Below are 28,000 nucleotides of genomic sequence, written 5' to 3' on the forward strand. Positions count from 1 at the left end.
ATGACTTTAAAGGTAGGAATATGCAACCAAAGTCCAACGTAAAGAAGCAAACTTTACCTCGGTGTCCACGAGCATCACTGCCGCCCGTTGCCATAGCGACCACACAAATCTGTCGGGCGAGGAGAGGGCGAGACCGCTCACGTGACCCATCAAGATGGCGACCACAATGTAGAATGGATGTGAATGTGAGTACTGGCTAATATTAGCTAACCGTTAGATTAAGTAAACTAACGCGCCGTAGTTTCAAACTCGCAGAGGCCGTCGTCGGCTTGCGTTTATTACGGAGTTATAAAATATGCTCTTGCCTTTCGTGTGCTCTGCTTTCAAAGTTGAGCCAATTTACCCCCAGCGTGCTGTGTGAATTAACGCTGGCCGAACCCGCTAACGTTAGCTCTCTCTCATCATTCAGACCTGATGCCTGATGATTTCATGCTTATCGTTAGTCAGCTATTTCTTTGCCGGTATCTTTGCCAGGCTCGCATACAATAGCCAGTGCTTCAATAGCATACTCTTCTTTTTCCCCCTCATTCTCCTGTAGGTTTTAAACTAAGTGGCTGCATTTTGCTGGAAACTGGGATCTGTTGGTTAATTGTTCCATTATCATATCGCCGAATCAAGATGGCCCTAAATGTGTTCGGTAAGCAGCATCACACCCCTGATCGCTTATTTCATTTTGCCTTCATTTAGAAATACACTTGTGAATGTGAAAGTGAATGTCTACGGGACTGTTTGGTGTGCGTATGCGCGCGCACGTGTGTGTGTTGCAGGTAACAAACAGGTAACTCCTGATTGTGGCGATTTCACGAGTCTACCCAGCATTGTGGCAGTAAATGAGATTTTCATATGATGTCAATCCAGTTTGGTTGGTCAAAAGAGGAAGTGGTCAATTAAATCTTGTGCAACAAATAGCCATGACTTCAGAAGTTGGCCCATTGCCTGCTGTTATGTAGGTGAAATGGTTAGTATGCTCCCTCATGTATTACAGTTTGTTATTGTAGACACAATCAGTGTCTACAATAGATGTGTTATGTCTGGTTTCTTGTGAGGGTGTATGTTTGTGTATGTGCATATGTGTGTGGGTGGGCATGTTGCCTTGAGCATGCAGCAGAGACACTTGCTGGATGAGGAGCGAGGGTTATTTTGAAGACAGGATACCGGGACGACGAGTGTTGAATAGATAAGGCTTGTAGTGTCCGCACACACACACACACACACACACACACACACACACACATACCAAGACGGGAAGCAGGGTATTTGTTTTACTCATGCAGAGACGATTTGGAAACAACTTGCCCCGGAATACGCGTTTGGCCAAGAGCAATAGAAAATGAAACACAGTTAAATGACTGTAAAGGAAACACTATATTAATATGCAAGGAAGAACAGCGTTTTGTTATGCAATGCCTGTGTCAGGTAAATATTAAGCAGCATTTGTTGTTAAAATGTCAGTATTAGTTCTATCAAACAAGGCACTGCATCAAAGTGTGCAGCCGTTTGTTTGCATTTATGTTACACTTCATCAGTCAGCAGCTGTAAATCACCAAACAAACACATGCATTACAGAATCAAAATGTGCACAAGAGATGACAACTTGTAATGTTTCTCTGTAAAGCCCTTCAATGCACATGATGGACACAGTACAATTTGATCATGTTGTCATGGAAATGGCTGTTCTTTAATTTGTGGTGTCTGGCGCAAGACCTTGGAGATGAAATTTTCAGCATAACAGCTACTGGGATGTTCAGCCAACTTAGCCAAGTGATTCATTAGCTTGCTAACTCTGTTCCATTAAATCACTGCCTCATTGCCAGAGGGTGAACATGTCCTGTTTTTAAATTGAAATGTTCTATTGATAACACATTTTCCCTAGAGGTGATGCCAGTTTTGTTAGTGGTCCACCATCGACAAACAAACTGTGAGGAAACACTGCTATAGCATCAATATCCATCTATAATTAAGGCGGGTAGGCCTGAGGGGAGCACACAGCAAAAGCCTGACTGTGTAAGAATGATAAACATCCCACAGAGAGCCCTTTTAACAAGACTCCATTCATTTGCACTTGCCATAAATCAGTCTCCCACAATATTTTTAGACTCCATAGAGTGGATTTATTTATTCAATCACTTAGTCCCTGTTTATGCTCCAAAGCAAAGAAAAGGTTTGCTTAAATAGAGGGTCAGTGATTGGCTTGCAAGATCAAAGTCGACCCACCACTAATATCTAAAAACACTTGCACTCAAATGAAAATAGGACACCTGCAAACCTTTATTTCATGCTGTCTGTCATGCTTTATGTATCAGAACCTTTTGATTATTGGGTTCATAGACAATAAGCTGTTTTTGCTTGTGTATTTGACAGTCGTATTGAAACTATGAAGCAACCTTTAGCTGTAATTCGTATGTGATCTGCTGGAATACCTAACAGTGTTTCTTCCTCCACAAGATTAGCATTCTGTCTTATTTGAATATTGACTGTTTTGTTAAGTCTGTGCCACCAGACCTAGCAGATGTACCTCATTCTTTGTTTAAATATTTGTCTTTGATTTCTCAGGGAGATGTATTTGTTTTGTTCATTCACTTCTGACTTCGAAAGAGGATAACACCAGGCAGTCATGATCACATCCCAATTTCAACACACTTAATATCTTAAGATCTTATCTGGTTGATGGTTGGTGGAGAAAGTGGGTCGCATAGACTGGCAGTCATCAGTTATCACTACCCTCTTTTAACCACTTGGGGGCACTGTGGCAAAGGAAGCGAAAAAGAAAGTTTTGTGGTTATGTGGTCACTGAAATACTTTTTTTTTTTTTTCCTGTCATCAGACCATGATGAATACAGGCCACCAGTCTGGAAGTCCTACTGTGAGTATTAAAAATGGGCACAGTAATTTACCTTACTGAGAACAATGGTTTTCTTTTTTTAATGTTACACAAAAAATATTTTATTTTATTGATCATAAACTTGAAAATACCCTGCTATTAGGAATGAAAGCTATTCTGATTCACTGTCCTGAGCTTTTCCTTCAGTGTGCATATATATACATAATTAGCCAGGATGATGAGCGCTGCCTTTTGCTGATGGTGCTCTGCTTTCTTCTGCAGTGTACCAGCTCCAGCAGGAGGCACCTCACCCACGCAGAGTCACCTGCACCTGTGAGGTGAGAACACACACACACACACATATCCACATACACACACATAGATTCATGTCTAAATGTTGATCTTGCAATTAGCACAAGCACAATTTTGGCTCTTGCTGCAAATAATTAATGTTGTAGATGTTCACAAAACTGTTCATGAGCTACCTTGGTAGGTAGCCAACAAGCACTTGGTCCGTCTGTTATTTTCTGAAACTGAACATGTTTTCCTTGGGAAATCTGTTTTTGTTGGGTCTATATTATAGTGTGGTGGGCTAACACAAATACACCTATATATTATAAAAACAAAACTTGTATGTTGGAGAAAAGGTGATGTTGTGTGTGCCTATGTGTTGGTTGGTGCCTTCTCAGAGAAAAAACAGTAGTTTATGATTCGGCCTGCAGCTGCACTGATCGTTTTTGCTGTAGTTCACATATGAGACACCCATCCATTTGCAGTCTCTTTGAGACACTTAGCTTCCATTGATTTCCAAAATCACATTTAGTATCTAGAGAGTAACTGAAAAGGTTGGAGAGAAACAGGGGTGATGACATGCAATTAAGTTTGTGAGCTACACTCATCGTGTACCTAAACCTGCTGCAACCTGGAATCCACCGAAGCAGCAGGACTCGCCACTTCACTCCTATGCCAGAAGTATATTACACAACCAAATGTTGCAGGATATCTGACATTTGCTGAGCTACAAAATCCCATTTTGCATCAAAATAGTGCCACACTCTAGGATGAGGCTACAATGAGAGGTTTGCACGTTACAAGGCTTCAATGATATGGGACTCCATAGTCTTGAATGAGCTCAACTTCAGACTGGAATTGATGAGATGCTCAAGTCTTGTCCGTCTGGCCTTGGGGTGCTACAACCAGCAATAGAATAGAATAGAATAGAATAGAATAGCATGCCTTTATTGTCATTCCATTAAAAATACCATGAGATTGGAGTGCTGCTCCGGTAAGGTGCTTCATGCAAATCACATCCATAACATTAAAACACAATAAGACACATTCACATAATAAGACTCACACCATCACACAACAATAAATAAAAATAAATAGTGTTAAATAATGCAGGTGAGTGCTGTGTGTCAGAAAAGTTTAACTTCGATTGAGGCTGTTACTGCCTTGGGAAAGAAGCTGTTCCTGAGTCTACTAGTTCTTGTTTTTAGACATCTGTAGCATCTGCCTGAGAGCAACAGTTCGAACAGTGAGTGACCGGGGTGAAAACAGTCTTGTGATATTTTAGTGGCTTTAGAGAGGAATCTGGTGTTGGCAATTTCCTCAAAGAAGGGAAGAGGACAGCCGACGATTTTTGGTGCTGTGTTAATCACTTTCTGACGGAAAGCCAAATTGCTAATTAATGTAGATGACTGCGTTAGTAACAATAAAAACACCAAGTTTTTCTTTGCTCAATCATACGTGCAAATGGAAAAAAGAAGATGATGACGAGGGCCTGGAGGGTGTGCGTGATTAGGTTGATTGGATTTACAAAGTGAGCTGGCAGTGAGAAAGTTGCTTTACTAAAAATTGTAATTGTGCCCACTGTTTGTCTGCTCATCTGCCTTGCAGTAAACAGAGTGATGACATATTTTGCTGCAATCTAATTGGCCTGTGTGACAAATCAGCTCGTTGGACCCTCTAAACAACACAAGCAATGGCAAAATTATCAGTTTCAAATAATTTTTGAAAATGATCTGGATGTCCCAGACAGTCCCAGACTGCATCAGGAGATCGGAATGAGAGGCGCTGACCTTCTTACACTGTGCAAGTAACAATAGTCTGTTTTTACTCCTATCTTGACAGTTTGTCTTGGACCGTCTGGGACACCCAAATTGGCCATGATCTTACCTGGCATAGAAGAGAGGGCAGGAGGGTCTTGATTATTGACAGCGAAGATGATCAATGCACATCCTTGTGACCTTATCCTGTGTGAAAAATAAAACCCGTTTCAAGCAAAAGAAATTCAGCAGCAGTAGACTCTCTTGGGACAGTTTACCCTTCTGTCTTGAAACAGCCTGGTCAGCAATTCAGCAACCCAACTGATCCCAGCCAAAAGTAAGCTTAATTAGGCAAAACAATTGTGCCAGGTGCTGAGAATGCTCATTTGAATTACAGCTTCTGTCATAGTCATCAGACAGATTTCTGTACTTTGCACCCCAACTGATGTCCTGTCGTTTCAGCTGCTTCAGAAGATGCCTTTGTTTCCCATTGAAGTATTACCTCCACACTGAATCTCAGCGTCAATACACTTAATTTGCCCAGCATTTCTCTTCAAAGTGGGAACTCAAACACCCTCAAATGGACTCATTTGGGTTGAAGTACTGCACCAGTGAACCTTTTTAAGTAGTTAAAATCAGTGTGGGGCTTGATGCTTGATCAGAACAAAAGGCATATGCAGATGGCGAAATGAGTGCAGTTCATATAGACTTAGCTGATGGCAATCAGGTGGAATGGCACATTGCAGATGTCCGCCAAATGCCATGCACCAGCATGGCTGCCCTCAGGGTGGGCTGGCACCAGATGTGTGTGTGTCTCTGTGTGTGTAGGGGACAGCTCTGGCAAGGTTGGGGGAATCCAAGAGGGATTAAAGAAGGGGACTGTGTGTCTAGTATTTGTATGTGTGTTAATCTGCAAAAGACAGCTCTCTCCGGACCTAATAGATGGATGACTGGTGGCGTGTGTGTGTGTGTGTGTATGTGCGGGCATACTAAATGAACAGCTGTAATTTAATGCCCTGTTCAGGTCAGAGAGACAGCAGTGACCCAGTTAAAAACAGCAGAGTGGCAGACAGACAGACTGGGAGTGGACCCCTTCTTACCCCCACTACCCCCCTTTTTTGTCCTTCTGGCAATTCTGCTTTATGTGATTAAAGGATGCACCAATAAGCACTTACTCACTGCTGATACTTGAAGTTTAGGAATGGCGGGGTGGTGCAGCAAGTAGAGAGGCTGAGAAGGACCTTGGGTCAAGTCTCTTGAAGTGTCCTTGAGCAAAACACTGAATTCCTGCCCATATCAGAATTGCTGTTTTCTAACAGACCCTGACCTCTGACCTCCCTGTGAAGGAGTAAGCAAAAAGAAAAAAAAATCACATGACATTATTAATAGCTCAGTAGTGTTAGTGCTTATACGGGACCTTATCGACTTCTGTATCACTAGTCAAGAGATGTAATCTATTTTTCTGAGTTACATAGGTCAAATTGAATCTAGGTATGAAAAGGTAATGAAATCCCCTTAGCACAATACCTTACTTTAGCTTGGTATTGGTCCAATATCATATCAGTATTCCAAATTTGTTTGTAGCCCCATAAAGCCGTGAGTGACAGGTTAACTAGGAGAGAGTTGGGAGATGGCAAACCACAGACATCAAGAACTGTATCTGTGGTCTGCTTTTCAAAACCACTAGGAAAACCAGGAATAAAGGCTTTTAAAATCTGTTTTTTGTTGAATATATATATAGTTTTGTTTTTACAGGAATAAATAAGCATTTAAAGCTATCAAGTGTGTGTTGTGATATTGGAGTATTTAGTTTTAATTGGCTGTCTTTAGAGCAAGTATACATTGTACTAATCCCTAACCGTTTGGTGACTGTACATAACCCTGAACACATCTTCACCCTTCATCTTTCTTAAAAAGACATCAAGAAATTAATTACATACTGTAATGTCCAAATAACAACAAAGAAGACACCTTCCCTCACAAAAACAGAATTTATTTGTTATGATAGGTAACTCGAATCTTTGACAAAATATAATTTAATGAAAGATTTGTTTTCATTTGTGAACATCAAGTAATGACGTTTTCCCAAATGGATATACAGTGCTTTAGAAATCAACTCTTCAAATACATTTATTGTATTTTTATGCATGTATTTGATTCCGGGTTGTGCCAAGCAGTTGTGCCCTCTCTGCCCACCCTGCTACCCAAATTGCCCAACCATTCCATTTCACCCTACATCAATTTATTTCATCATTTGACTGAGAGTATGGGTGCGTCGGGGACTGGAAATGGGTTCCTCTTTCAAATAGTTCCTTTCCCTGCAGCTCAGTGCTCTGCTGTGTGCAGTCGAGGATGACTGTTGAGCGTTAGTTATGGGTATTAGTCTGTTGGTTCCACGCATGGCTTACTGACAGGCCTCTGAGCAGTTTTGGGAGGTGTCCAGCTGAGCATATGCATAGCTGGTACCACTAGTCCCCATCCAGGCCCCCCTGAACACTGCTCTATCAGCCTTTCCCAGTCTGTCCCATTTCTTATCTCATTTACTTTTTGTTATATTTTATATTTTAGGGATAGGGCAGGATGCATGGCTGATGAGATCCTGAGACTTTATGGTTCTGGGATGGTTTTCTAACCACTCGTTCCCCCTTGCTGCTGTCTCATACATAGCATAACCAAACTTTCTTTATGTGCAGAATTCCCATGGGTCATGAAATGTCTGGAAAGCCAAAGAAATTAAAAAGTCAGTTAAAAAAAATCAGTAACTACAGTTAAGCTGTTAAGGAACTGTGTACCTTCTATCTCCCTCTTTCCCAAGTTCAGCTTCGTCTTTTTATGCAGCTCTTCATCACAAGCACATCTCAAAAGACTTTAGAAACAATGAGGCTATTTAGATTTAACAAATTAACAATCAGTCATACAATAGAATAATGAAATGTAAACACAAGGAAGCAAAACAAAGCACGAGACACAATAGTAAGTTCTAGCAGGATATAGCAAGCCCACTTATCCTACTTGGCACCATCAGCCTTAGGCCCTCAGTGCATGCAAGGAAAAACTCCCAAGAAAGCTTTTATTAGAGGGAGAAAAAACATTCACGCCAGGAGTAGAACTGCATGTCAGAAAAAGGAGGTCAAATACTATGCTCAGGACGCAGAACTGAGCAGGATGACTGCTAATCATAGCTGTTGATCTGAATAACTCTAGGTCAAGCCAATAGCTATACCTCTTGCAGACTGTACGCTATAATAGGAACATTTAATGAACCCACTTATGGAAAGTTAGGTTTGGCTGTTTTGAATTTACTGTCAAACATTAGATTTTAAAACATTTCTTGTTAAATATTGGATTATCATTTATACTCATCAATGGCAAATCATTTCCACATTTTCATTCTTGCACTGCCCACATAAAAAGGTTTCTGCTAATCTTTTCCCAAAGCAAGCAGTTTTATTTTAGAAATCAAACATAATTTTCCCAATCTTTTATGTAGCCATTGGTTTCCATTCATTTCACTACGATATGAAAATTAAGTTTCAGAGACTTCAAACTTTCTTCGCACTAGTATTCCTTCACTGTGATAAAGTAGTCAAAATTAGTTGGTCAGATGTCTGAGCTTCTCACCCAATCCCTAAGGGTGCACCCCGCCGCCCTGTGGAGGAAAGTCTTTTCCACCACTTACATCTACGATGTCATTCTTTTGGTCACTACCAAGAGCTTGTGGCAAGGTGAGGGTTGGAACAAAGATCATCCAGTTAATTTAGAGCCTACCTTCTCGCTCAACTCCTTCATCACCATAATGGTCTGATACAGCAGCCACATAAGTGCCGCTGCTGCCCCGATCCACCTGTCGATCTTCCACTTCATTTTACCCTCATTTCTGAACAAGGCCCCGTTATACTTGAACTCTTCCATTTTAAGCAGTAAGTCACTCCCAAGTTGGTGGGAGCAAACCACTTTTTCCGGCAGATAACCGTGGCGTCTGACTTGGAGGTGCTGATCCTCATCCCAACTGCTTCACACTTGGCTGCAATCTGCCCCAATGCATGCTGGAAGTCACAGCTTGACGAGGCCAAAAGAACCACATCACCTGCAGTCCTGATTTCACCATACTGGACACCTTCCATACCCTAACTGCACGTTGATATCCACTAAGTGCATCAAAATAAATTCACCAATTATCTTCCTACTTACTACTGAATGTCCCTTACCTCTCTCTCTCCAAATCTCCCTCTTTGATACACATACCTACCTGCCTTCTTCCTCGCTGACAGAAGCACACACAGCTTCCAAATTAACATTCACTGCTGTTTGTTGGGTCTTTGTTGATTTATTGGCTAGGCAGCAGTTTTGTTGAGAACAACAGAATGTTCTGTGCTCATCCTTTTTTATCTGACTAGTGCAATATTCTGCACACCCACACATCCACAAACCCAGGCACAAGCTGATTAGTGAGCAAAGTTTTATGTTAAAGTCTGGAAACTCTCTTATTTTACATAATGCAATGTTTTTATTTCCCAGTGTCTGTCAGCATAGCCTAATATGGCATCCAAGATCTTTAAATATTAACATAAGTAGGTCCAAATCATTTAAGTTGGAAATGGTGAATGTTAAGGAACAGTGCATGGGAGCAATGAGGATTTTCCTCTTCACTTAGTGTCCTTTCTTAACTGTCCTTTAATGAAAATAATGGAATTCTCCCACTTGCTGCAGTGTTACCAGCTCATTTCGTTGCAGTGTCTCACAAAATCTGTTTTTCTTTTCCCTACAGGTGGACAACCGGCCTAAATATTATGGCAGAGAGTAAGTTGGTATTTTCAAATATTAGCACTTAACTGAATTGTGAGTCATGAACGTTGAGTCAGTGCATTTCAGGCAAAGAGGAGGATGATGAATCCATCTTTTCCCATCAACTTTCCGATAAGCACATCTTGTTGGACTTTCCAGAACTCATTCCAAACACAATAAAAATGATTTAATATTAGATTTGGATGGCACCAAGGGGCTTAGCCTCATTTGTGAGTGATGTAGTCCTTTGAACTCTTTTCTCAGTACTGCACATTACAACTTTGCAATATTCTGTAATATTCTTACTCACTCAAATTTGCATTGTGATGACAAGGTGCTGTAATGGCTTCTTGATTAGCATTTGAAAAGATGATTTTTTTTTTTTTTTTTGTGGTATGAATGAGCTCAGCCTAATTCTTTTCTCTCATGGGTTCAGATACCACGGGATGATCTCCAGAGAAGAGGCCGACCAGCTACTGAGCCAGGCCGAGGGCAGCTACCTCATCAGAGAAAGTCAGAGACAACCGGGCACATATACACTGGCTCTACGGTATGTGTGTATTGATATGGTGCAAGAGTGTGTGTGTTATGCGTGTGTGTGTGTGTGTGTTTTGTTCGGTTAATTCAGCAGGGAAACTCATCCAACCAAAGCATATAAACACCAGCTCAGTGGCGCCTCTCTGAATATGTACACTGTATAAGTAAGAGCTACTTTTGATTCTCTACCTGTGTTTCTTTTGCATTCATTGGAACATTTCCAAATTACCCTCAGCCAAGGCCAGAAATGAATGCCTGGCATCTCATTTTGGACACCACTTCCAATCCTTATATCTACAGAAAATTTTAGCCCACAGGAAACCATTTGGACATAAGAAATGAGGGCATTTTAGTAGGGCAAGATACTTTACCTTAGCTGACCTGGCAAATGGTTAGATGTTTCTTTTTAAGCATTGAAAAGTTTTATTTATTTTTGTGCTTTTCTATTGGTTGACAGAGGAAGAAAATATCTCTTATTGCGCAGCATAGTCAGAGTTTAGGGTCAGCTACATAACAGCTATCCCTGGAAATGGCAGAGAATGTCTTGCTCACAGACACTTCAGCATGGAGGCCTGTTGTGAGTGATGGGGGTTTGAACTGTTTGAAGGACTCTTCTTGACCTCTGTGTGATGAAATGTGTGTGGTGTTAATCAGTGGTCAGCTTTACTTCAGTGTCAACTATCAGTTTGTCAGGAGTGGGTGTCACAGTTTTAAATGGGTGCATGGCTTCATTTGGAACGAAAGTCAAACTGGTTCTGGGTCAGTTTGTTCTATTCATAGTTCTATCACTCTTCCACCTGCAGAATTTTCTCTCACTCTCCGTCTCTCTTTGCCTCTCTCATCTCCACAGTTATAATTGCATTCCATAAATACTCACCTATAAACTAGTGCCCCACTCTGGGCCGGCAGAAAAGGAAAGGTTGGATTTTGGGTTAATGATCTAACGGTACCGTTTTGTCTTCTGGTGGTTTCATTATGATCCACCGAGGAGCCGAGAATACATTGGCCCAGTTCAGGGTCCCTCCAGTTCTGTCGCACAGATTTTGTGTTGTTTTTTTTTTTTAGACTTTGTTTTATGTTAACACACAGAGCTGCACTTTTGCTTGTGTGTACGCTAATATTGTGATTTTAGTTTCTAATATAAAAATGGAAAAGGATGAAAAGTTACTGAAAATCCCACTGGTGTGACTCTGTTCTACTGCCAGAAAGTATTAAATCCCAAATGAAAACTATCGTTTTGATGCACAGAGGTGATTGTTGCAGATCAGTTACCTGTGAATCCAGGCTTTGAAGTGCTTTCTGCTTATCCCTCCATGCCATCCAGGTTTGGGAACCAGACGAGAAATTTTCGTCTCTACCATGATGGGAAGCACTTTGTTGGAGAGAAGAGGTTTGAGTCCATCCACGATCTCGTCACAGATGGTCTCATCACACTCTACATCGAGACCAAGGTGTGTGTGCATGTGTGTGGATGCGTGTGTGTGTATCCATCTGTCCTTCCCCGCTAACCCAAGCAGACAGAATGCTATATCGCTTCAACATCCAGAATGTTCCTCATATAATGAACAACTTGATCAGACTGTTAGTCACTCATTTTGACACCAAAGTAATTAATCTGTTATTCACTTACATAAAAAAAAATAGTTTGCATATAAAACATTTTTGTCAGGCAAACTTTCTGATCTGTCCAATGTGATTCATTTTGACTCATCTGGCCCAGAACATCACTTGATCACCACTTGATTACGTGATCGTCACTGAAGTGCCAGAAGGAAAGTTCAGTTCTTAGTCAAGGTCATTTGGGTTAAATGTGGTCTCAGAGACAGGGAAATAAACATTCATCATCTCAGAACAAATGCAATAGCGCTGTATGTTTGTGCACTATGCAGCAACATAAATAATGCATGATTAGATCTTTTAAAATGCTTGTATACTTTTTTGTTTCCCCTAAATCCATTAGGCCAACATTTTCAAAGTGAAGTCAGAGAGCTACATGTAACATATCAAAAATCAAAGGAAATGCTGGTCTATACTATCTAATGCGATAACCCTCTCATCTCCATCAGGCAGCGGAGTACATTGCTAAGATGACCATCAACCCCATCTATGAACACGTGGGCTACACCACGCTGAGCCAGGAGCCCACCTTGAAGAAACATCTGCCCCACAACCCCGAGGCCCCCGATGGACCTGCACCAGCAAAAGAAGGGGGCAACGCAGAGGAACGGGTGAGGACAATCATACAGTACATGCATACATGTCGTCTTTTCTGACTGATTGTGGCCAGTGTGACAGGCTGCAGCTGACACTGTTGTTTCTGTGCAGCTACAACACTGTGCAGTCAAATTATGTATTTTTTACTGTTTTGTCTTTGCCCTTTCGAAGATTACATTGTTTGGAAGATTTGACATAGGAAGCCTGCTCGCTAGTCCTAATTAGATAGCATTAAATGCAAGTGAACAGAAAAAATGGATGCAACCATTCTTCAGTCTTCATTTTTGGGATGTTTATTCCAGTCTTTGGAATAGCAGTTGCAGTGAACGGGAATGTTTTGAATGGGTGTAATCAACATTTTGTTGCTCATTGCGCTCCTGGCTGCCAGGTAGAGCTATAGGTCATGAAATGAAATCACAAAAGTGGAAAAACAAAGCAGTGCCAAAACTGATTGGCTGTTAACTGCTGATCACCAAAGAAAGGTGAGCTGGTATGAAATGCCACCTCAATAAATGTGAAATAATTCAACATGTCTTTTCTCAAGGATAATATCCAGTAAAAACTGCATTTGGAGTGCTTTATGTATATATTTACATAAAAAAAAAAGAATGAGTTTTTTTTGTTTGTTTGTTTGTTTGGTTGGTTGGTTTTTTTTTACTTTTCCAAATTTTCAATCTACATTTCCGGACAGTCTGATTTATAGATTGGTTGTATTTGTTGTCAGATTTTTGAGGCATTTCTCACAGAGTTATGCCTACCGATCCTGCCATGAATATGTGTTTTTTTTAGTTGTGCATTCTCTCGTATGGGGTGCTTTATTTATATACAAGACATTTCTGATTCCATAAGCTCTGGTTCTTTACGTAACAGGCTTGTTGACATATCAGCTGAGGTTTTCTAGAGCAGTCCTTTTTAGCAGTCCTGTGTAGCTCAGCAGGTACAACAAGCATGGAATGGAAGATGCCCGGGTTCGGGGTTTCCTTCCAACCTGTACCAATGTATAGCTCAATGTATAAATCTATGGTGTAAGTTAAGTTTACAGTGTCCAAAAAATAAGGGCCCAAATTTAACATAAATTGAAAATGAAATGTTTAGGCACCCTGCAGAGAGTAACGATAAGACGAGGAGATGAGGATTAGGTTCTGTGCAGAAGGATGGAGGGATGAGAGGGGGAGGACTGGTGTGGAGGAGAAGTGGCCACCAGCCAAAGGCTCTGCAGTAAAATTACATAACAGCAGTATCCCTGCACAAACCTATCTACCAAAAACTAACAAAGTTATCAGGAACTGGCTTGCATACTTATTAATGCCCATCAACTTGTGAGGTTTAGAGTGTGTTTTTTTTAATCGTTTGGTTTGGCCTCAGGGAAAATAAACATTTCCGTGCATTTGGGGAACAGATACACTTGTGAATCAGCGAAAGAAACACAGAAGTGGAGAAATTGGGAGCAGTGTGTGTGGTAGGGCTGGGCAGCATATCAATATTATGTTGATATTGTGAAATAAGCCTAGATCTGGTCTGGGATTTTGGTTATTGTATTTTTGTGATATAAGTCATGTCTTTTTCTGATGATAAAGGCTGCATTACAGTAAAGAGATGCAGTTTTCTAAAGTTGCCAGAATATTGTAGCTATTCTGGTATTTGTCTCTACCTGCTTGGTCATCACATCCACATTACCAGTGATTGTGTGTAAATCTTGTGAAAGCACCAACAGTCAGTATCAATGCTGACATATTTGGTCAAAAATATTGTGATATTTGATTTTGTCCACTTTGCCCAGCCCTAGCATGTGAACTAGGCAGGTGGGTGGTTGCAAATGAGGCAGGAGATTGGGATCCATTTAGAGAGCTGACGCACAAGAACACACATAATACAATGAAGTTAAAATGGAATGGATCCACACTAAGAGGCACATAGTAAAGAAGGTGGAGTGTGTGCAGTTTGGCTCTCTGTACACCAGTTGTGAGCCTCCTGAGGCCTTTTGTGACCCACGGTCCATGACCACCTATACCGCACCTCATACATCACTGTCTGTGTGTGTACGTGTGTGTGTGTGTGTGTGTGTAAAGGGGGTGGTCCTGTGTACGTGTGTGCTTTCATAATAGGGGGGATTTGCAGACAAAGCAATTTGGCTGACATTGAGACCAGAGGTGGCTCTCTAAGGGAGGACAACACAGGAGAAATACATATTTAGAGTTAGATCATATTAGGGTTATTACCCAATTATTCTGGATTAAATGCAGTTGTATTGTACCTGTGAGACTGAAAAAAAGATATCATCATGCTAAGTGCTTTTGAAAGGTTATTTTTAAGGTGTTGCTGCCATTTATGTAGTGGATGGTGACAGGAAAGATGACAAAGAGAGGAGACGCAGGCACAAACTCATGCGACCAATATATAATTTAAAAAATACATTAATAGAGTGGTTAAAACACTCTTATCTTTCTTATTATCACTCTTTCTTATTATCTCTGTCTTACAACTTCTGGACCATAATTATGCTGGAATACTTGCGTCAGGCAACCTCAGCTCACATTTCCATCTGACTAAACTGCCCACAAATTTGAATTTTTAATGCACATTTTTCAGTGCTCCTCTTCCAAATTTGATCCTACTTTCACCAAATTTGCCGCACAGCATGTGTGAACTCTTTTAAATAAAAGTTCTGAAATTGAGCTTTTATACTCTGTACAGTTTTGTCACAGCTGGGTGCCAGAGTTTAGAGCTAACAATGATGTTGTGGACAGAGCCAATTGCTCAAAAAAATCGACAAAACATCTGAAAACATTGTGCTACCCCAACCAAAATTAATGTACAGCTACTGCGAAACTTGGTGACATTCGGTAAACAAATGATAGTACATAGATTTTAAGAGGCAGTAACTCATTGATCATTGGTCTGATTTAGTTAAACATATCATGTTTGAACAAAGGTTCAATATTATCTGACAAAATGTACCATGCAGAATATATGATCTTTTGTTCAACTGGTGATGCTTTTTGCTTGGACCTGATATGCCCCCCTTGTATTTTGGGGTTGTGCTCTTTTGTTTCTATACCAGACATAAATTTCTCTGTTAAACATGATCCTGGTTCCCCTTTGTGAGTTCACCCCCCTGTCCTTCACCCCTGTTCAGTGAAAACAGTCATGAAATATCCATGACTGCTCATACATATTCGCATTTTTGTGTCTATCAGCTGAGGAGGAGTGATTAGGGGGAGAGAGATGATTCTTCACTGACTATCTGCGGATTCATTTTAATTGGCATTTCAGAGTTAAAGATGCATTGCCAGATTTTTAAGCAAAGATATGTCTCTAAAATGTTACGATGAACTCAGAGGGGAAATGAATGAAGCTCTTCAGTGGGAAGGCTTTCACTGCTTTGCCTTGAAACATCAAAATATCATTGATTTAAAATGTAGAGCCTTTGTCAAACAGCTAAAAAAAAAAAAAAAAAAGGAAAAAAAGAAAAAGGAAAATTGTAGCGTGAAGCTTCTAAGTCTTTCTCCCGGAGGCACAGGGCTTATTGCAGCCGTGCCACTTGTTTGTTGGTTGTTTGCTGAGCCCAAAAATAATCAGCGGGCCGCTACAGCCCTAACATTGTCAAAGACGACAAGTAAACACAAGCACCCACCAGAGGCGGCACTTAACCAAAAACACACACGCTGCACTATTGAAGTTAAAATTCACCCTCAAACTGTTCTTACGTAATCGTCTTTATATAAACTAAGATAATGGAAAACGAGGGCCGTTGATTTTGCACCCACAAATTTTGTGAAGAACGGAGCACAAAAGAAGAGGACTAGTGTGGAGGATGGCATGTCAAGGAAAAAAAGACAAATGAGGGGATAGATATTTGACAGAGAGAATAAGTGACATAAGCAAAGAGGGAAACAATTGTATTGGTGACTAAAAAATGAAATCAAATGTCTCCTTTAGCTATAAAAGCACACTGGTGACAATGAGCGCTCGTTCTCTACTCATTTTCTCTCTTTCTCTCGCTCTCTGTGACTCTCCTCTCCTGGGACGATCGAGGTGGCAGAATCAGTGATGAACAAGAATTGCTTCACTGTGATTGGTTCCTTCTCTTTTCAATGTGACCTGTTAAATCCATCCATTACTGCACTGTAGCTCAACACCCCCCCCCCCCCCCCCACCCCCCCCCCCCCCCACCCCCCCTGTGTCTTTCTCTCCTTTTCTCTCTTTTTTCCTCTCTCTCTCTCTTCCTCTCTCTATCTCTCTCTCTCTCCGCCTACATCCCTCCCTCCTTCATTGGTTCTGCCTAGTGAATGTGTAGGCTCACAGAGGAAGGGGGAAGAGGATTAACACACACACACATATACACACACTCACAGAGCCATGCGGGCTGAGGCGCACACACAGACGAAATCACCTCCACAAGATCAAGAGCTTGGGAATGTACAGTCTGGTTCATCAGTCTGGTCTTAAGGAATTGGAAAACTGTTATTTTTCTTTGGGCTTATAATTTTAGAAGTGAAGATTTACTGAGTTATATATTATCTGAACTTTTTTCGTGTCTTCAGACAGATTTATTATTGGCTGATTGGCTTTTGTTTTTGGTCATGGGCTGGAGTCGCACAGTGCATCCCCCGTCAAGATGCAGAGCTGATCTGATTGGCTGATCTTTGTGGTTCCGAGCCAACGCGATTGGTCCATTTCTCGGTTTGGGATTCCACGGTGATGCATGTTGTTGTCAGATGGGGCAGCCGCATCCTGAGCTTGTTTTCCAGTCGCACCTCTCTGAGCATCTAGATGTTTTGCTGCTTTCAGGTTTTTCTTCTTGTATAGAGGCATTGTTTTTTTTTTTTTTTCTAACTTAGGAGGAATTCTTTTTTTACAAATTTTTTGTCGTTTTTACATCGTTTTTGGGAAAAAGGCGACTTTGGTTTTATTTGACTTCATGATACCCTCATTGTAAGTCTCTAGGTTTTTGTTCTCAGAGGCAACATTTTTTTTTTTTTTTTGTTTTTTTTTGTTTTTTTCACTTTCAGTTGGGGCTGAAATACTTGCCAAAACTACACGTCCCACAATGCCGAGCCGAGAGTCCTGTGTCATTAGCAAAGGTGAAAAGCGATCGGGCAGACGTTCCAAGAAAGAGGCGGGGCACAAGGGGGCTGTTTTCACAGCTGCGCTGGGTTTGAATGTTAGGGGTTCAGTTCCCTCCCTGCCAGTGTCCAGCACTGGTTTGGACCCCAGCACCGGGTCGGGACCCCGTCTCTCTCCAGCTCCACCCACCCCCAAACCTGCCTCCCCCTCCAGCACCTTCTGGCAGCCAATCAGATCTTTTGCCCTTTCACAGCTGACATCGTTGGTGCGGCGAGCCACCCTGAGGGAGAGCGACCTGGCGCCCAAGTATGAAAAGGTCCACAACTTTAAGGTGAGCCAATACTTCCGTCCCTCTCTCTCCATCCCTTCCTGTCTTCCACTCCCTTGGTCTGTTATTTTCTCACTCTCTCCTCTGTGTATTTGGGGGTGACAGTGCTAGAATTGCTCGTTCAGCTCATACAGACCTGCTGTAATTCACCTCTGGGAGTTAGTATGTACATGTAGATGTACAGTGTTACATTTACATTTCAGGCTTTCAGCTGACACTAATCCTTTGTAGGATGTCAAAATTCTGCCAGTGAAATTCCACAGTTCTCAATACCTCATTCAATACCATGGCAAAAGTATTTTATGAATTTAAACAATAGGCGTTATATGTTTGAATGTGTCACCACTAGTGATAATAAAAACACCAATATTGGTATTGTTCTCAGTATTTTGCTGTTGACTTGGTACCTACATACTGATTCTTGTGGCATTTCCAGTCCAGTTCAATAAGTTTCATATTTCCCAGATTTCCATTATGCAGAGTAATACCACTAGTAAGGAATTTAAACCTCAGAGTGAATTCACAATAATTGTTATCCCAGAGCCCTCATTTGAGAGAGGTGCGAGGGGAAAATGTGGAATAGGAGCCTTGCAGAGAAGAAGTAGCAAGATTTGATTTTTAAAAACACATACTGATGTAGACAGAGCATAGTAATGGATATTATCAACATTTTTGCCTGTGCATGTAGAGTTTGGTGAAATAAATAGGACAAAACTCAATCATTCTCACTGTTAACTTTAAAACTTGTAATTTCAACAGTCCCCTGGTCTCATCATCATCATCTTCTTAGTGCCTGTAGGTCCCTGAAAAATGTGGCAATCGGGCTTAAATATGCATCTGGAGAGTTTAAATATCTCGTGTTGAGCAAAAAATTGATAGACAATCAAGGGAAAAACTGCCCAATTCTTATCTCTCTTACCTGTTTTGCCTCAAAGTTTACCTCGTCACATTCATCACTCTGTCGCTGTCTGTTTTCTCCTATAACTAAGGTTTCTTTCTCTCTCTTGCTGAATCCTGTAAAATGCCTGTTTTATTTATCTCTCCCTCCCCAGGTTCACACATTCAGGGGCCCCCACTGGTGTGAATACTGTGCCAACTTCATGTGGGGTCTCATCGCTCAGGGAGTCAAGTGTGCAGGTAACATACATGCACAAACGCTCACATTCTCACACACTGTTTCATCTGTGTATTATGCAACATACAGGTTCAGAAGTTTATCGAATAATTTTAGTTGAGCTGCTTATGTGCTATCAATCCCTCCTCCACCAAACAAGATTTCATTTCCGCTGCTGTTCCTCCTCCGCTCCCTCCTTTGACATCTCTCTCTCGCTCTCTCGCTCTCTCACTCTCTCTCTCTCTCGCTCTCTCAATCCGTGACTTCAAATTGGGACAGTGAGCTAAAGTTAGTCCAGTTGGCTGTTGACTCATCGGCAGTGCATCATGGATTTAAATGTTAAAACATTGAATACGAGGCCAAGCAGCAACCTGCCAGCTCTTGATGATGCATGTGTGTGGGTCTCTGTGATTAACTGTGAATCAGCAGTGGCTGCACTTTAACTTTCTGTTTTAGTGCAACTTTTATAATCGGATCATCCTCCTGTGCTTATGTAAATTCATTTTTTTCAAAACAGAATATTGAAATGATCTGATTGGTGTTTTGATTCAGTACTTGTCCACCTAAGACCTTAACTAATTTACAGAGTTGAAGCAAACAGCCTACAACAAATTTATCATCTGTTTTTTTTTTTGTTTTTTTTTTTTTTCGGTTTCTGTCTTTCTGACAAATCCTGAAAAAGAAAAATCATTGTTTAGCTGAACTATTCACCCCTTGGGGATTGCAGATTGATAAGTGCTATATTTTGAAGGGTCATGGATCAAGAAGACTTAAACGAGATGTGGTGCTGGAAAACTAAATGCAGAAACATTTTTATATAAATACACTGCAGTAGGAGCATTAACAGCCATTTTTAGGTCAAGTGAGGATATGTAGTCTGAATAAAAGATCCTAAAATCGCATGGTAAATCCCTGATAATAAAATTTTGCCATGTAGAGCCACAATGATTGTTGCCAGCTTAAAACAAAACGGCATAATCTCACTGGCCCTGCGTTTTTACTAATGATTGAGTCCCATATCTGACACAAGATCATGAAATAGCTGTCTTCAAACTGCTTGTCATATTAAGATCTGTCTTTCCTCCTCTCTGCCAGACTGTGGGCTGAACGTCCACAAGCAGTGCTCCAAGGTCGTGCCAAATGACTGCCAGCCGGACCTCAGGCACGTCAAGAAGGTGTACAGCTGCGACCTGACCACGCTGGTCAAAGCCCACAACACCAAGAGACCCATGGTGGTCGACATGTGCATACAGGAAATAGAGGCCAGAGGTGAGAGAGAAGCTGTGTGTCTGTGTGTGTAAGTGTGTGTGTGTGTGTGTGTGTGTGTGTGTGAGTCAGTGATTGAATAACATTTGAAGAAGACTGCTGCAACCTCGGGAGAGGGAGGAAGAGATGAACAGGAGGGAGGGAGGGAACACCCACACGGCTGGCATGTCTGCTCAGGAGAATGAGGTCTGTGTGTGTGTGTGTGTGTGTGTGTGTGTGCATCGGCGTGTGTCAGAGCTAGACACCCTGTGTGAATCTGTGTAAAGTAGCCATGGGGGAGCTACAATGGTGGGGGTTTTATTGACGATGATTGAAGCCTTGAGTGAATCTAATATGTGAAATCAATACAGACGCCTCATGGGACTCAATGAACCTGACTGGCACGGTTCAGCCAATTGAATTTACCCCTCGCTCTTTCTTCTCTCTCTCACTCTCCCCTTCTCTTTTTCCCTGTCTGCCTCTGTGTTCCTCTTCCCTTTGTCTGTCTTTCTCATCTCTGTGTCTTCCTTTCTCCCTTTATATCTTGTTTAATTTGTGTGTCTGTATCTTTTCTCTGCTCCTCACTTTTCCCTCTCCATCCTCTCATCTTCCTATCTCAATACAGTTCAGTCTAAATATGTACTACATCTATTGACTTAATGTTAATACTACTACAAATAATAATAAATAATGCATTAAATTTTAAATGTGTAATTTCTAAATGCATTTTTTACATGGACTATAAATAATTAAATAAATAAATATCTACAAACCCCTAATGTTTTTTTTTTCATGTTATCAGCATAAACAGTGGACCTAATAGTAATACTACGGCCAATAATACATTTATTTTACCGAGGGCTTTTCTTAATTAAGGGGGCAAAAAAACACCAAGGTAATACTGAGATTAAAATTACAAATAGTGTTCACAATAATACATAAACAATACATATCAAAATGCATAGGTTATAGAGAGCAAGATATTATTTATTGTAGACATTAACAGCTGATACTGTTAATTCAGTTTTTTTTCCTTATTGCTGGTGTTATTAACTTAATCAGTTAAATGATAGTGCCCCTCCAACTCTCTCTGTCTGTCTCTTTCCCTCTAGGTCTTCAGTCTGAGGGTTTGTATAGAATATCAGGCTTTAGTGAGCTAATCGAAGACGTCAAGATGGCCTTTGACAGAGGTGAGTGTTGCCCCTTTTGAACTGCAAACACAGTTGCAGTTGCAGTTGCAGTTGTTTTAACCTCCTCTAACCTCTTTTAAACACTGAAAGTCTATTATTTTGAATCCCTAGGCAGTGCAATAAAAGTCTTGCATTGTAGTTAGTGCCACAGAGGGGTCAGATCAGGATGCTTTAAGATCCCTAAGATTTATTGTGAAAAGCGTAAAACAAGGGCTGTCCCGAGTTTTCATACATCCAAGCAGGGAGGCCGTTCTTCAAAAATCTAGTTTCAAGTCTAGCTTCAAGTCGACAAGCCTTGAAGTGTCCTGAAATCAGACACTGAATCCCCACCAGCTGCAGGGATGTGGCTCCATCGCTGACCCTGACCTCTGACCTCACTGTGACAGAAAGAGAATTTGTCTCTTTAGATCAATGAAGTATCACATCAAATCCCCTTGAGAGCTGTACTGAGGGCAGATGTCTTTGTAGTTATAGTAATGCTTTCTGACTTGACCGTGTCTCTCTCACACTGATAGTAATTGATTCATTGATTTGTTGGCTCATGGTTTGCAGATTTATTGGCTAGTTTGACTGACTGGTTGATTAATTGATATCCTCTGCAGATGGAGAGAAGGCTGACATTTCCTCAAGTGTTTATGAAGACATCAACATCATCACTGGAGCCCTCAAGCTCTACTTCAGAGAGCTGCCCATTCCCCTCATCACATACGATGCCTACCCACGCTTCATAGAGGCTGCAAGTATGTCCTCACAGCACTTTGTGTCTGTGTGTGTGTGTGTGTGTGTGTGTGTGTGTGTGTGTGTGTGTGCGCTCTTACATAACGTGCAAAGAAACATACAAGAATTGTTTGTGGCCCAGTTTGAGCTTTAAAGCCTTGCTCTGTGTTTTGCAACGAGGATCTGAATTGTGGCAAATGTGCCTGCCTTTTGAAAATGTCCTCTAAAGCAAATCTCCCTCTCTTTGTTGCATTTTGTGTGCAGAGATTGCCGACCCTGACAAGCGGCTGGAGTCTCTCCATGAGGCCCTGAAGCTGCTGCCGCCCGCTCATTGTGAGACACTGCGATACCTCATGGCTCACCTCAAGAGGTCTGAACACAGGAGCCACGGCTCCACTTTGTTACTTACTTTGCTTTGTGAGCTTCATGTTCAGCAATCCCATTGTGGCTGAGTATGGCTGGGTATTAGGACTGATTTCTATTTCAATTACATTCTATTAATCCCAGTTCACAATACTGATTCTGATTCAGTTTAATTCCACACCTATTCATTTAGGGGTATCTCAGTTACAATATGATTTGTCCATATCTTCTTTACCGTCATGGTTTTTAAATCCCAAATCCATCACTTAAGGCTTGATGGTGCTTGCTTCAATGGTTTGCTCATTGGTTCAAAACATGGTTTGGTCATGAATTGTTACACATCCAGGGAAAAAAAATAATCTCAGGATTGTGAAGAATCGACATCGGATTGTTCACATGAAGATTACAATTTATCGGAAAATCAATATTTTTACCCTGCCCTAGATCCTGCTGTTTAACTGGAGGACTGGATTTTGATTTTGGCTAAAGATAGTAAGGCCAACATATTTTGAAGTAGCAGGATGTCCTGTTGGTTTTGTTACATTACCCCTCTGTTACTTCATGTTAGCTGGCTAAGTTCAAATATACAGGTGCACGTTACATTTGAATGCCTCCTGTCTGACCGCAGGCTTGAATTGTTTCTCCTCTACTCCCTTCATTAACCGCCTGTCCTCCCTCTCCCTCTCCATCCAGGGTGACTCAATATGAGAAGGAGAACCTCATGTCCAGTGAGAACCTGGGCATCGTCTTTGGCCCCACACTGATGAGGGCCCCAGAGCTGGACGCCATGACGGCTCTCAACGACATCCGATACCAGAGACTGGTGGTCGAGACGCTCATCACCAACGAAGACGTCTTGTTTTGAGAGGAGGGACGAGGCTGGACGCGAAAAATGACTCTTCCGGTGGGAAGAGGGGAGAAGAACGGATTGTGAAGACGCTCATACGCAGCATCTTGTGAGAAGATGAGGGTGAATGAATTAATGAATGAAGGGGTGGAAGGAAAAAGCGACCAGTCGTATTTTGACAAGACAAGGGAGGAGAGAAATGAAAGGTGGTCTTCACAGGGAATGTCATCACTTAAACAGAAGAAACGAGGATTCGACAACAAGGACACTACCTGTTTTATGTGGGGGAGTGGATGGAGGACAGGAAGAAGAAGTGACTCCCCTTCTTTTAGTAAAGAATTAATGAAGCAAAGAAGGAAAGAGATAGTGGAAACTCTCATAACAAAGTGTAGCGAGAGTGAAGAAATGATTAGATGGCTGCAGTGTTTCCCCTAGGGTTTTTTTAGTGCATTTTTTTTTAATAAAACCAAGCGGAAGTTTTGTTCAGTTCATTAAACAAACTTGAAAAAGCTGAGTTCCACAATTGTTATGCAGTAATTATATAAAATGGGTTGCATACAGTAGGGTGAATAATCATCTCTCCTGATGAGCTGGGAAAAAAATAAATTTAGTGTTTGTTAAAAAGAGAATTTCATGGTAGTGGAGCAGGGGAAACACTGGGAGGACCATCCTTATATTACTATCCACGCTTTCCTAAATGGATACCTTGACGTTTTCAGTTTTCATTTTTCTTTGTCAGACGCTGTGGGGAAAAAGCTTACATATTTGTTCTTCAGCTGCCTTGCAAACCTTTTGTCAACACTCTTAGCTTTTCTCAATGAATCTATTTGGTTTTGCTGGCCACAAGTTAATGAGCCAGCTCTCATCTGGTGGTTCCCATCGGTTTCACTGAAGAATGCAAAAATGTTGTTTTCCAACCATCCAAGTTGCCAACGGAGAAACGTTTTCCCCATGTTGTAGCAAGTTCTGGCAAAGATTTTTTTTTTCTCTCAAAATGTCAAGATATCGCTTTAATCTTCCTCAAGAGCAGAAGCATTGACTATAATGGGGAACAGTAGATAGCTGAAACAACAAGTGAATGGAAAAAGTGAATCACTCACCCATAATACGCACTCATTCTGTTGAATGGAACTTAAAGTGAGATGGACCTAATGTTGTTTTTTTGTTTGTTGTTTTTTAAGTTTACAGCTCCTTCCTCTAGACAATTACAATGTATGCAGTAACAAGTGTGACACAGCTTATGTTGGCCTTTATTGGCAGTTTAATTAAAAAACTTTCTAACAGAGGGAAAACCATCTCCCAATCAGCCTCTTGCAGTATTAGTTTTTTGTTCAGCAAATTATGGATTAGCATAGGTTAGTATTTACTTGCAGTCTAATTGCACCAGCATTATGGAGAGGAGGGAGCTGTAAATTAAATGGTTCACTTTTTTTTCCTCACTGTCTCTGAACCAATCCTGTGTTCCCTCACTTCTCCACCCGCCTGCCTTGTCCCGGAAAGTTGTAGCTTAAAGTTTTGAGAAACATAACTAATATTTGCTGGGTCACAGCATTGCCTTGTAGGCAGGGTTTGGGATTCTGACACGGGCTTTTCCTTAAAGACGGTCTTGTTCAGTAATCTGCCAGATCACAGGCTTCCTAAAATCCCACACCCCCCCTTTAACTGGAAACAAGCTGGTGTTGCTGAAATACGGTGACAGCTTTAGTGTTTCCCTCCAGTCGTCTCCAGGCTGTGCTTCAGAAAGGGCTTTTGAAGGAACATCACAACACTCTGTGAAGCTCTAAAGCCTCACTGGATTTATAGAGTTAAATAATTATATACTCACAAAGTGCTGGTAGTAGCAGATGATTTAATAACAGCCAAATCATGCAAAGAAATATTCATCAAAAGAAATAAAACCTGGTAATGTAATAAATTACATCAGATTATAACATTATTACTTCACAGAGTTTATTGTTTGTAACTAATGATGCAATAATATTGCCAAATTATGTAGTAACTGCAGTTGTTTTTGCATGTTACCTTGACTGTACGGGTTATTACAGTACTAGTCAGTATTATTACATAATTTTAAAAACGTTACCCACCTTGTGAAGTGATATGCAGCTGTTGTAATAGTAAAATTTTATTGGAAAAATCCATTAAGTTACGACAAAAACTGGTTTCGTTACATTTCTAGCCCATTTTGGGTAACATTGTATTTTGACCTTATCCAGCTGTTCTCACATTAACTGTAGCTGCAGAGTGCTTGAGCACAGATTTGTTTTGCGGTTTTAGGGATGTTTTTGAGATTAGAAACTCTAATATCAAATCTGTACATAGCTTAACTTCCCACTTCAGACACAGATCTACTGCCAAATGTTCACAAAAACAGCTTTTTGCATTTATTCAGTCGTGATTATTGTAAGTGGCAACTCAGTAAAGACTTGTGTTTTGAATTATCACTGGCTAGTAAAGCTCCACAGGCTTATTTTATCTGTACAGGTCAAAGGTAAAAGACTTTAGACCTAAAAGTCATGGGGCTTTAAATTGGCACATTGTTTTCACATATCCAGACATATAAATGCTTAGAACACTAAAACCACATCATACAACACTAATACAGAGATGACCAATTCAAAGTCAACTAACAGAATTAACTAAATTAATGCTAACGGGTGTGTATGAGTCCCATTTTACACTACTTCATCCCTCACAGGACACAGCAAAGGCAGATGGTGAAGAGAGGGACACATCATAAGTGACTTGAAATATGATTATGTGAAAAAGTGCTTTATGTTTTTTTTTTTTTTTTTTGGTTTGTTTGTTTTATATATCTATATATATATGAAGCAGTATTGTATTTAAACGGTGTCATGAAGCAGATTTTGTGTCAGAATGCTGTTTGAAATTGAGGATTTGTGACTGACTGAGCTTGGCAGTGCAGAAAGCAACACATTGAATCACACTCTTAACTCCATGGCTTGTCAGGGTCACATCATTCAAACGCGCAAAGCAGGGATGCACCAATAATATAAGTGGATATTGGGCTGGCACCATGTCAGAAAAACATTTATACAACAACAACAGGTGAGCAACACCATTAGACATTATTGCTACAACCAACACCAGAGAGTTTAAGCGTTATTAAAAACTGAGCAATGTGTATCATTTTAAAAAAAAATTAAAGGAAAGTGACTAGTAATGAAGCAAAATCTCATAACGCTGATTGCCCAGAATCAGAATTGGCAATTAAAAATATTATTGGTGCATCTCTAACTCAGAGCAGTGATGTGTCAGTCGCTGAAGTGGCCATAATGTGATTGGTATCAGTGTTCGCTCGTGTTAATTACATGGCGAGAGGTGGCCTGTGGGAAAACAGCGACATGCGTTTTTAGATTTGCTGGTGAACCAAATGGTAACATCGTGTTTTTTTGTTTTTTGTTTTTTGTTTTTTGTTTTTTGTTTTTTTTGCTAACCTGACATGTCAGTGCTGATTTTTTCACTTTTATCCAACTGTGAAATGGTGAGATGTAATATCTTTATTTTCTTTCATGCTTATGGACGTAAAAGGGGGCTGGTAGCAACAGCAGTCTGTTTGCTGTAGCCTGCATAATCCTACATGGACCTATTACATGTCATTATTCATTCAGGGGGTAATTACTCAGTAAATCCTCAAAGTTTTTCTCTGGATTTCAAGCCAGGGAAACTTTCACTTTTTGAGAAATAACCTGTTAGTTTTCATATTAATGCCACTACAACAGCACCGATTCTTCTCCTCTTTTACCTCTGCCCACCACAAATAGAGAAAAGGGGGATGTTTTTAGATTTGATCCATTTACAAGTGGGTATAATCCAATGCCGTGCAGATGACAGAGCTGCTTCACAACGTGCTCTGAAATATGAAAGGATCACGTAGCGGCTTATGTTTGTGTACTGAAAGATTTGCCTCTAACGTTTTCACCCTGGTTTGATGTGATGACAGCAGTATTATTTGTGGCAGGATGATGGTAATCATCTTAAGTATGAAGGAGTGCTTTTGCCATATTGTATATTTTGAAACCGGTGCCATTTTAGAAGGGTGGGTGGTGTTGAACGGTTGCCTTCTGCATGTACCCGCACCTCAACACACACACACACACACACACACACACACACACACACACACACACACACACGCACACACTACACACACCTTCATCCTTTTTCTACCCCCATTTCTGTCGGGGGGGCCTGATTAACCATTCCAAGTGTGCTTGATTTGCAAAGCGGTGAATATTCCTGCCCATTCCATCAGCTAAACAGTGCAAAGGCCAAGTTCAGGTTGTAATATCAAGCGCGCCCATAATGGGTTGATCTTTTGCTGTAAAATATGTGGATGTAATATATAGATTAACATCAGCCTTTTCTAACAAACTTTGATTATGTTTTTGGTTTCACGTGTTCTTTATATTTGTTCTTTCCCCCCTTTTTCATTCCTCCCCAGGGTGAAGTTTAACTGTTGATTTAACCATGTACTAAACTATCAGCTGCCTAACCCAATGAGAACTTGTCAGCCTTCTGTGATCTGTGACTTTTTTTTTTTTTTTTTTGCATCATGAAATGTTTTTACTATTGTCCTCACTGTAAAGTATTTTCTATATGGTTTATGCATGGTGATATTAAATTATTAAATCTGGCTTTCAGTTGACCCCTTGCTTCATTTTGTTTGGTTTGGTTAAAAAAACAGTATTCATCAAGATTCG

General features: G+C 40.8%; 1 protein-coding gene across 1 annotated transcript; it reads left to right on the forward strand.

Annotated features, from left to right (window-relative positions):
- Positions 1 to 149: 149 nt before the first annotated feature.
- On the forward strand, positions 150 to 27,945 carry LOC115373738 (N-chimaerin). The gene is made up of 15 exons (XM_030072265.1): positions 150 to 185; positions 539 to 637; positions 2,825 to 2,863; positions 3,104 to 3,159; positions 9,638 to 9,669; positions 10,091 to 10,204; positions 11,516 to 11,642; positions 12,258 to 12,419; positions 17,726 to 17,803; positions 18,853 to 18,937; positions 20,010 to 20,183; positions 21,272 to 21,349; positions 21,952 to 22,089; positions 22,331 to 22,436; positions 23,123 to 27,945. The coding sequence occupies exons 2-15, from the start codon at positions 619 to 621 to the stop codon at positions 23,292 to 23,294; spliced, it is 1,380 nt and encodes a 459-aa protein (XP_029928125.1). The 5' UTR covers positions 150 to 185; positions 539 to 618; the 3' UTR covers positions 23,295 to 27,945.
- The last annotated feature ends 55 nt before the right edge of the window (positions 27,946 to 28,000 follow it).

Source organism: Myripristis murdjan, chromosome 2 (assembly GCF_902150065.1).
Source record: "Myripristis murdjan chromosome 2, fMyrMur1.1, whole genome shotgun sequence".
In the NCBI taxonomy this organism is placed as follows: Eukaryota; Metazoa; Chordata; class Actinopteri; order Holocentriformes; family Holocentridae; genus Myripristis; species Myripristis murdjan.

Coding starts and splice junctions, on each gene's coding strand:
- LOC115373738 (XM_030072265.1), top strand. Junction 12,420..17,725: donor GGGGCAACGCAGAGGAACGG/GTGAGGACAATC, acceptor GCCCTTTCACAG/CTGACATCGTTGGTGCGGCG. Junction 22,437..23,122: donor CTCATGGCTCACCTCAAGAG/GTCTGAACACAG, acceptor CTCTCCATCCAG/GGTGACTCAATATGAGAAGG.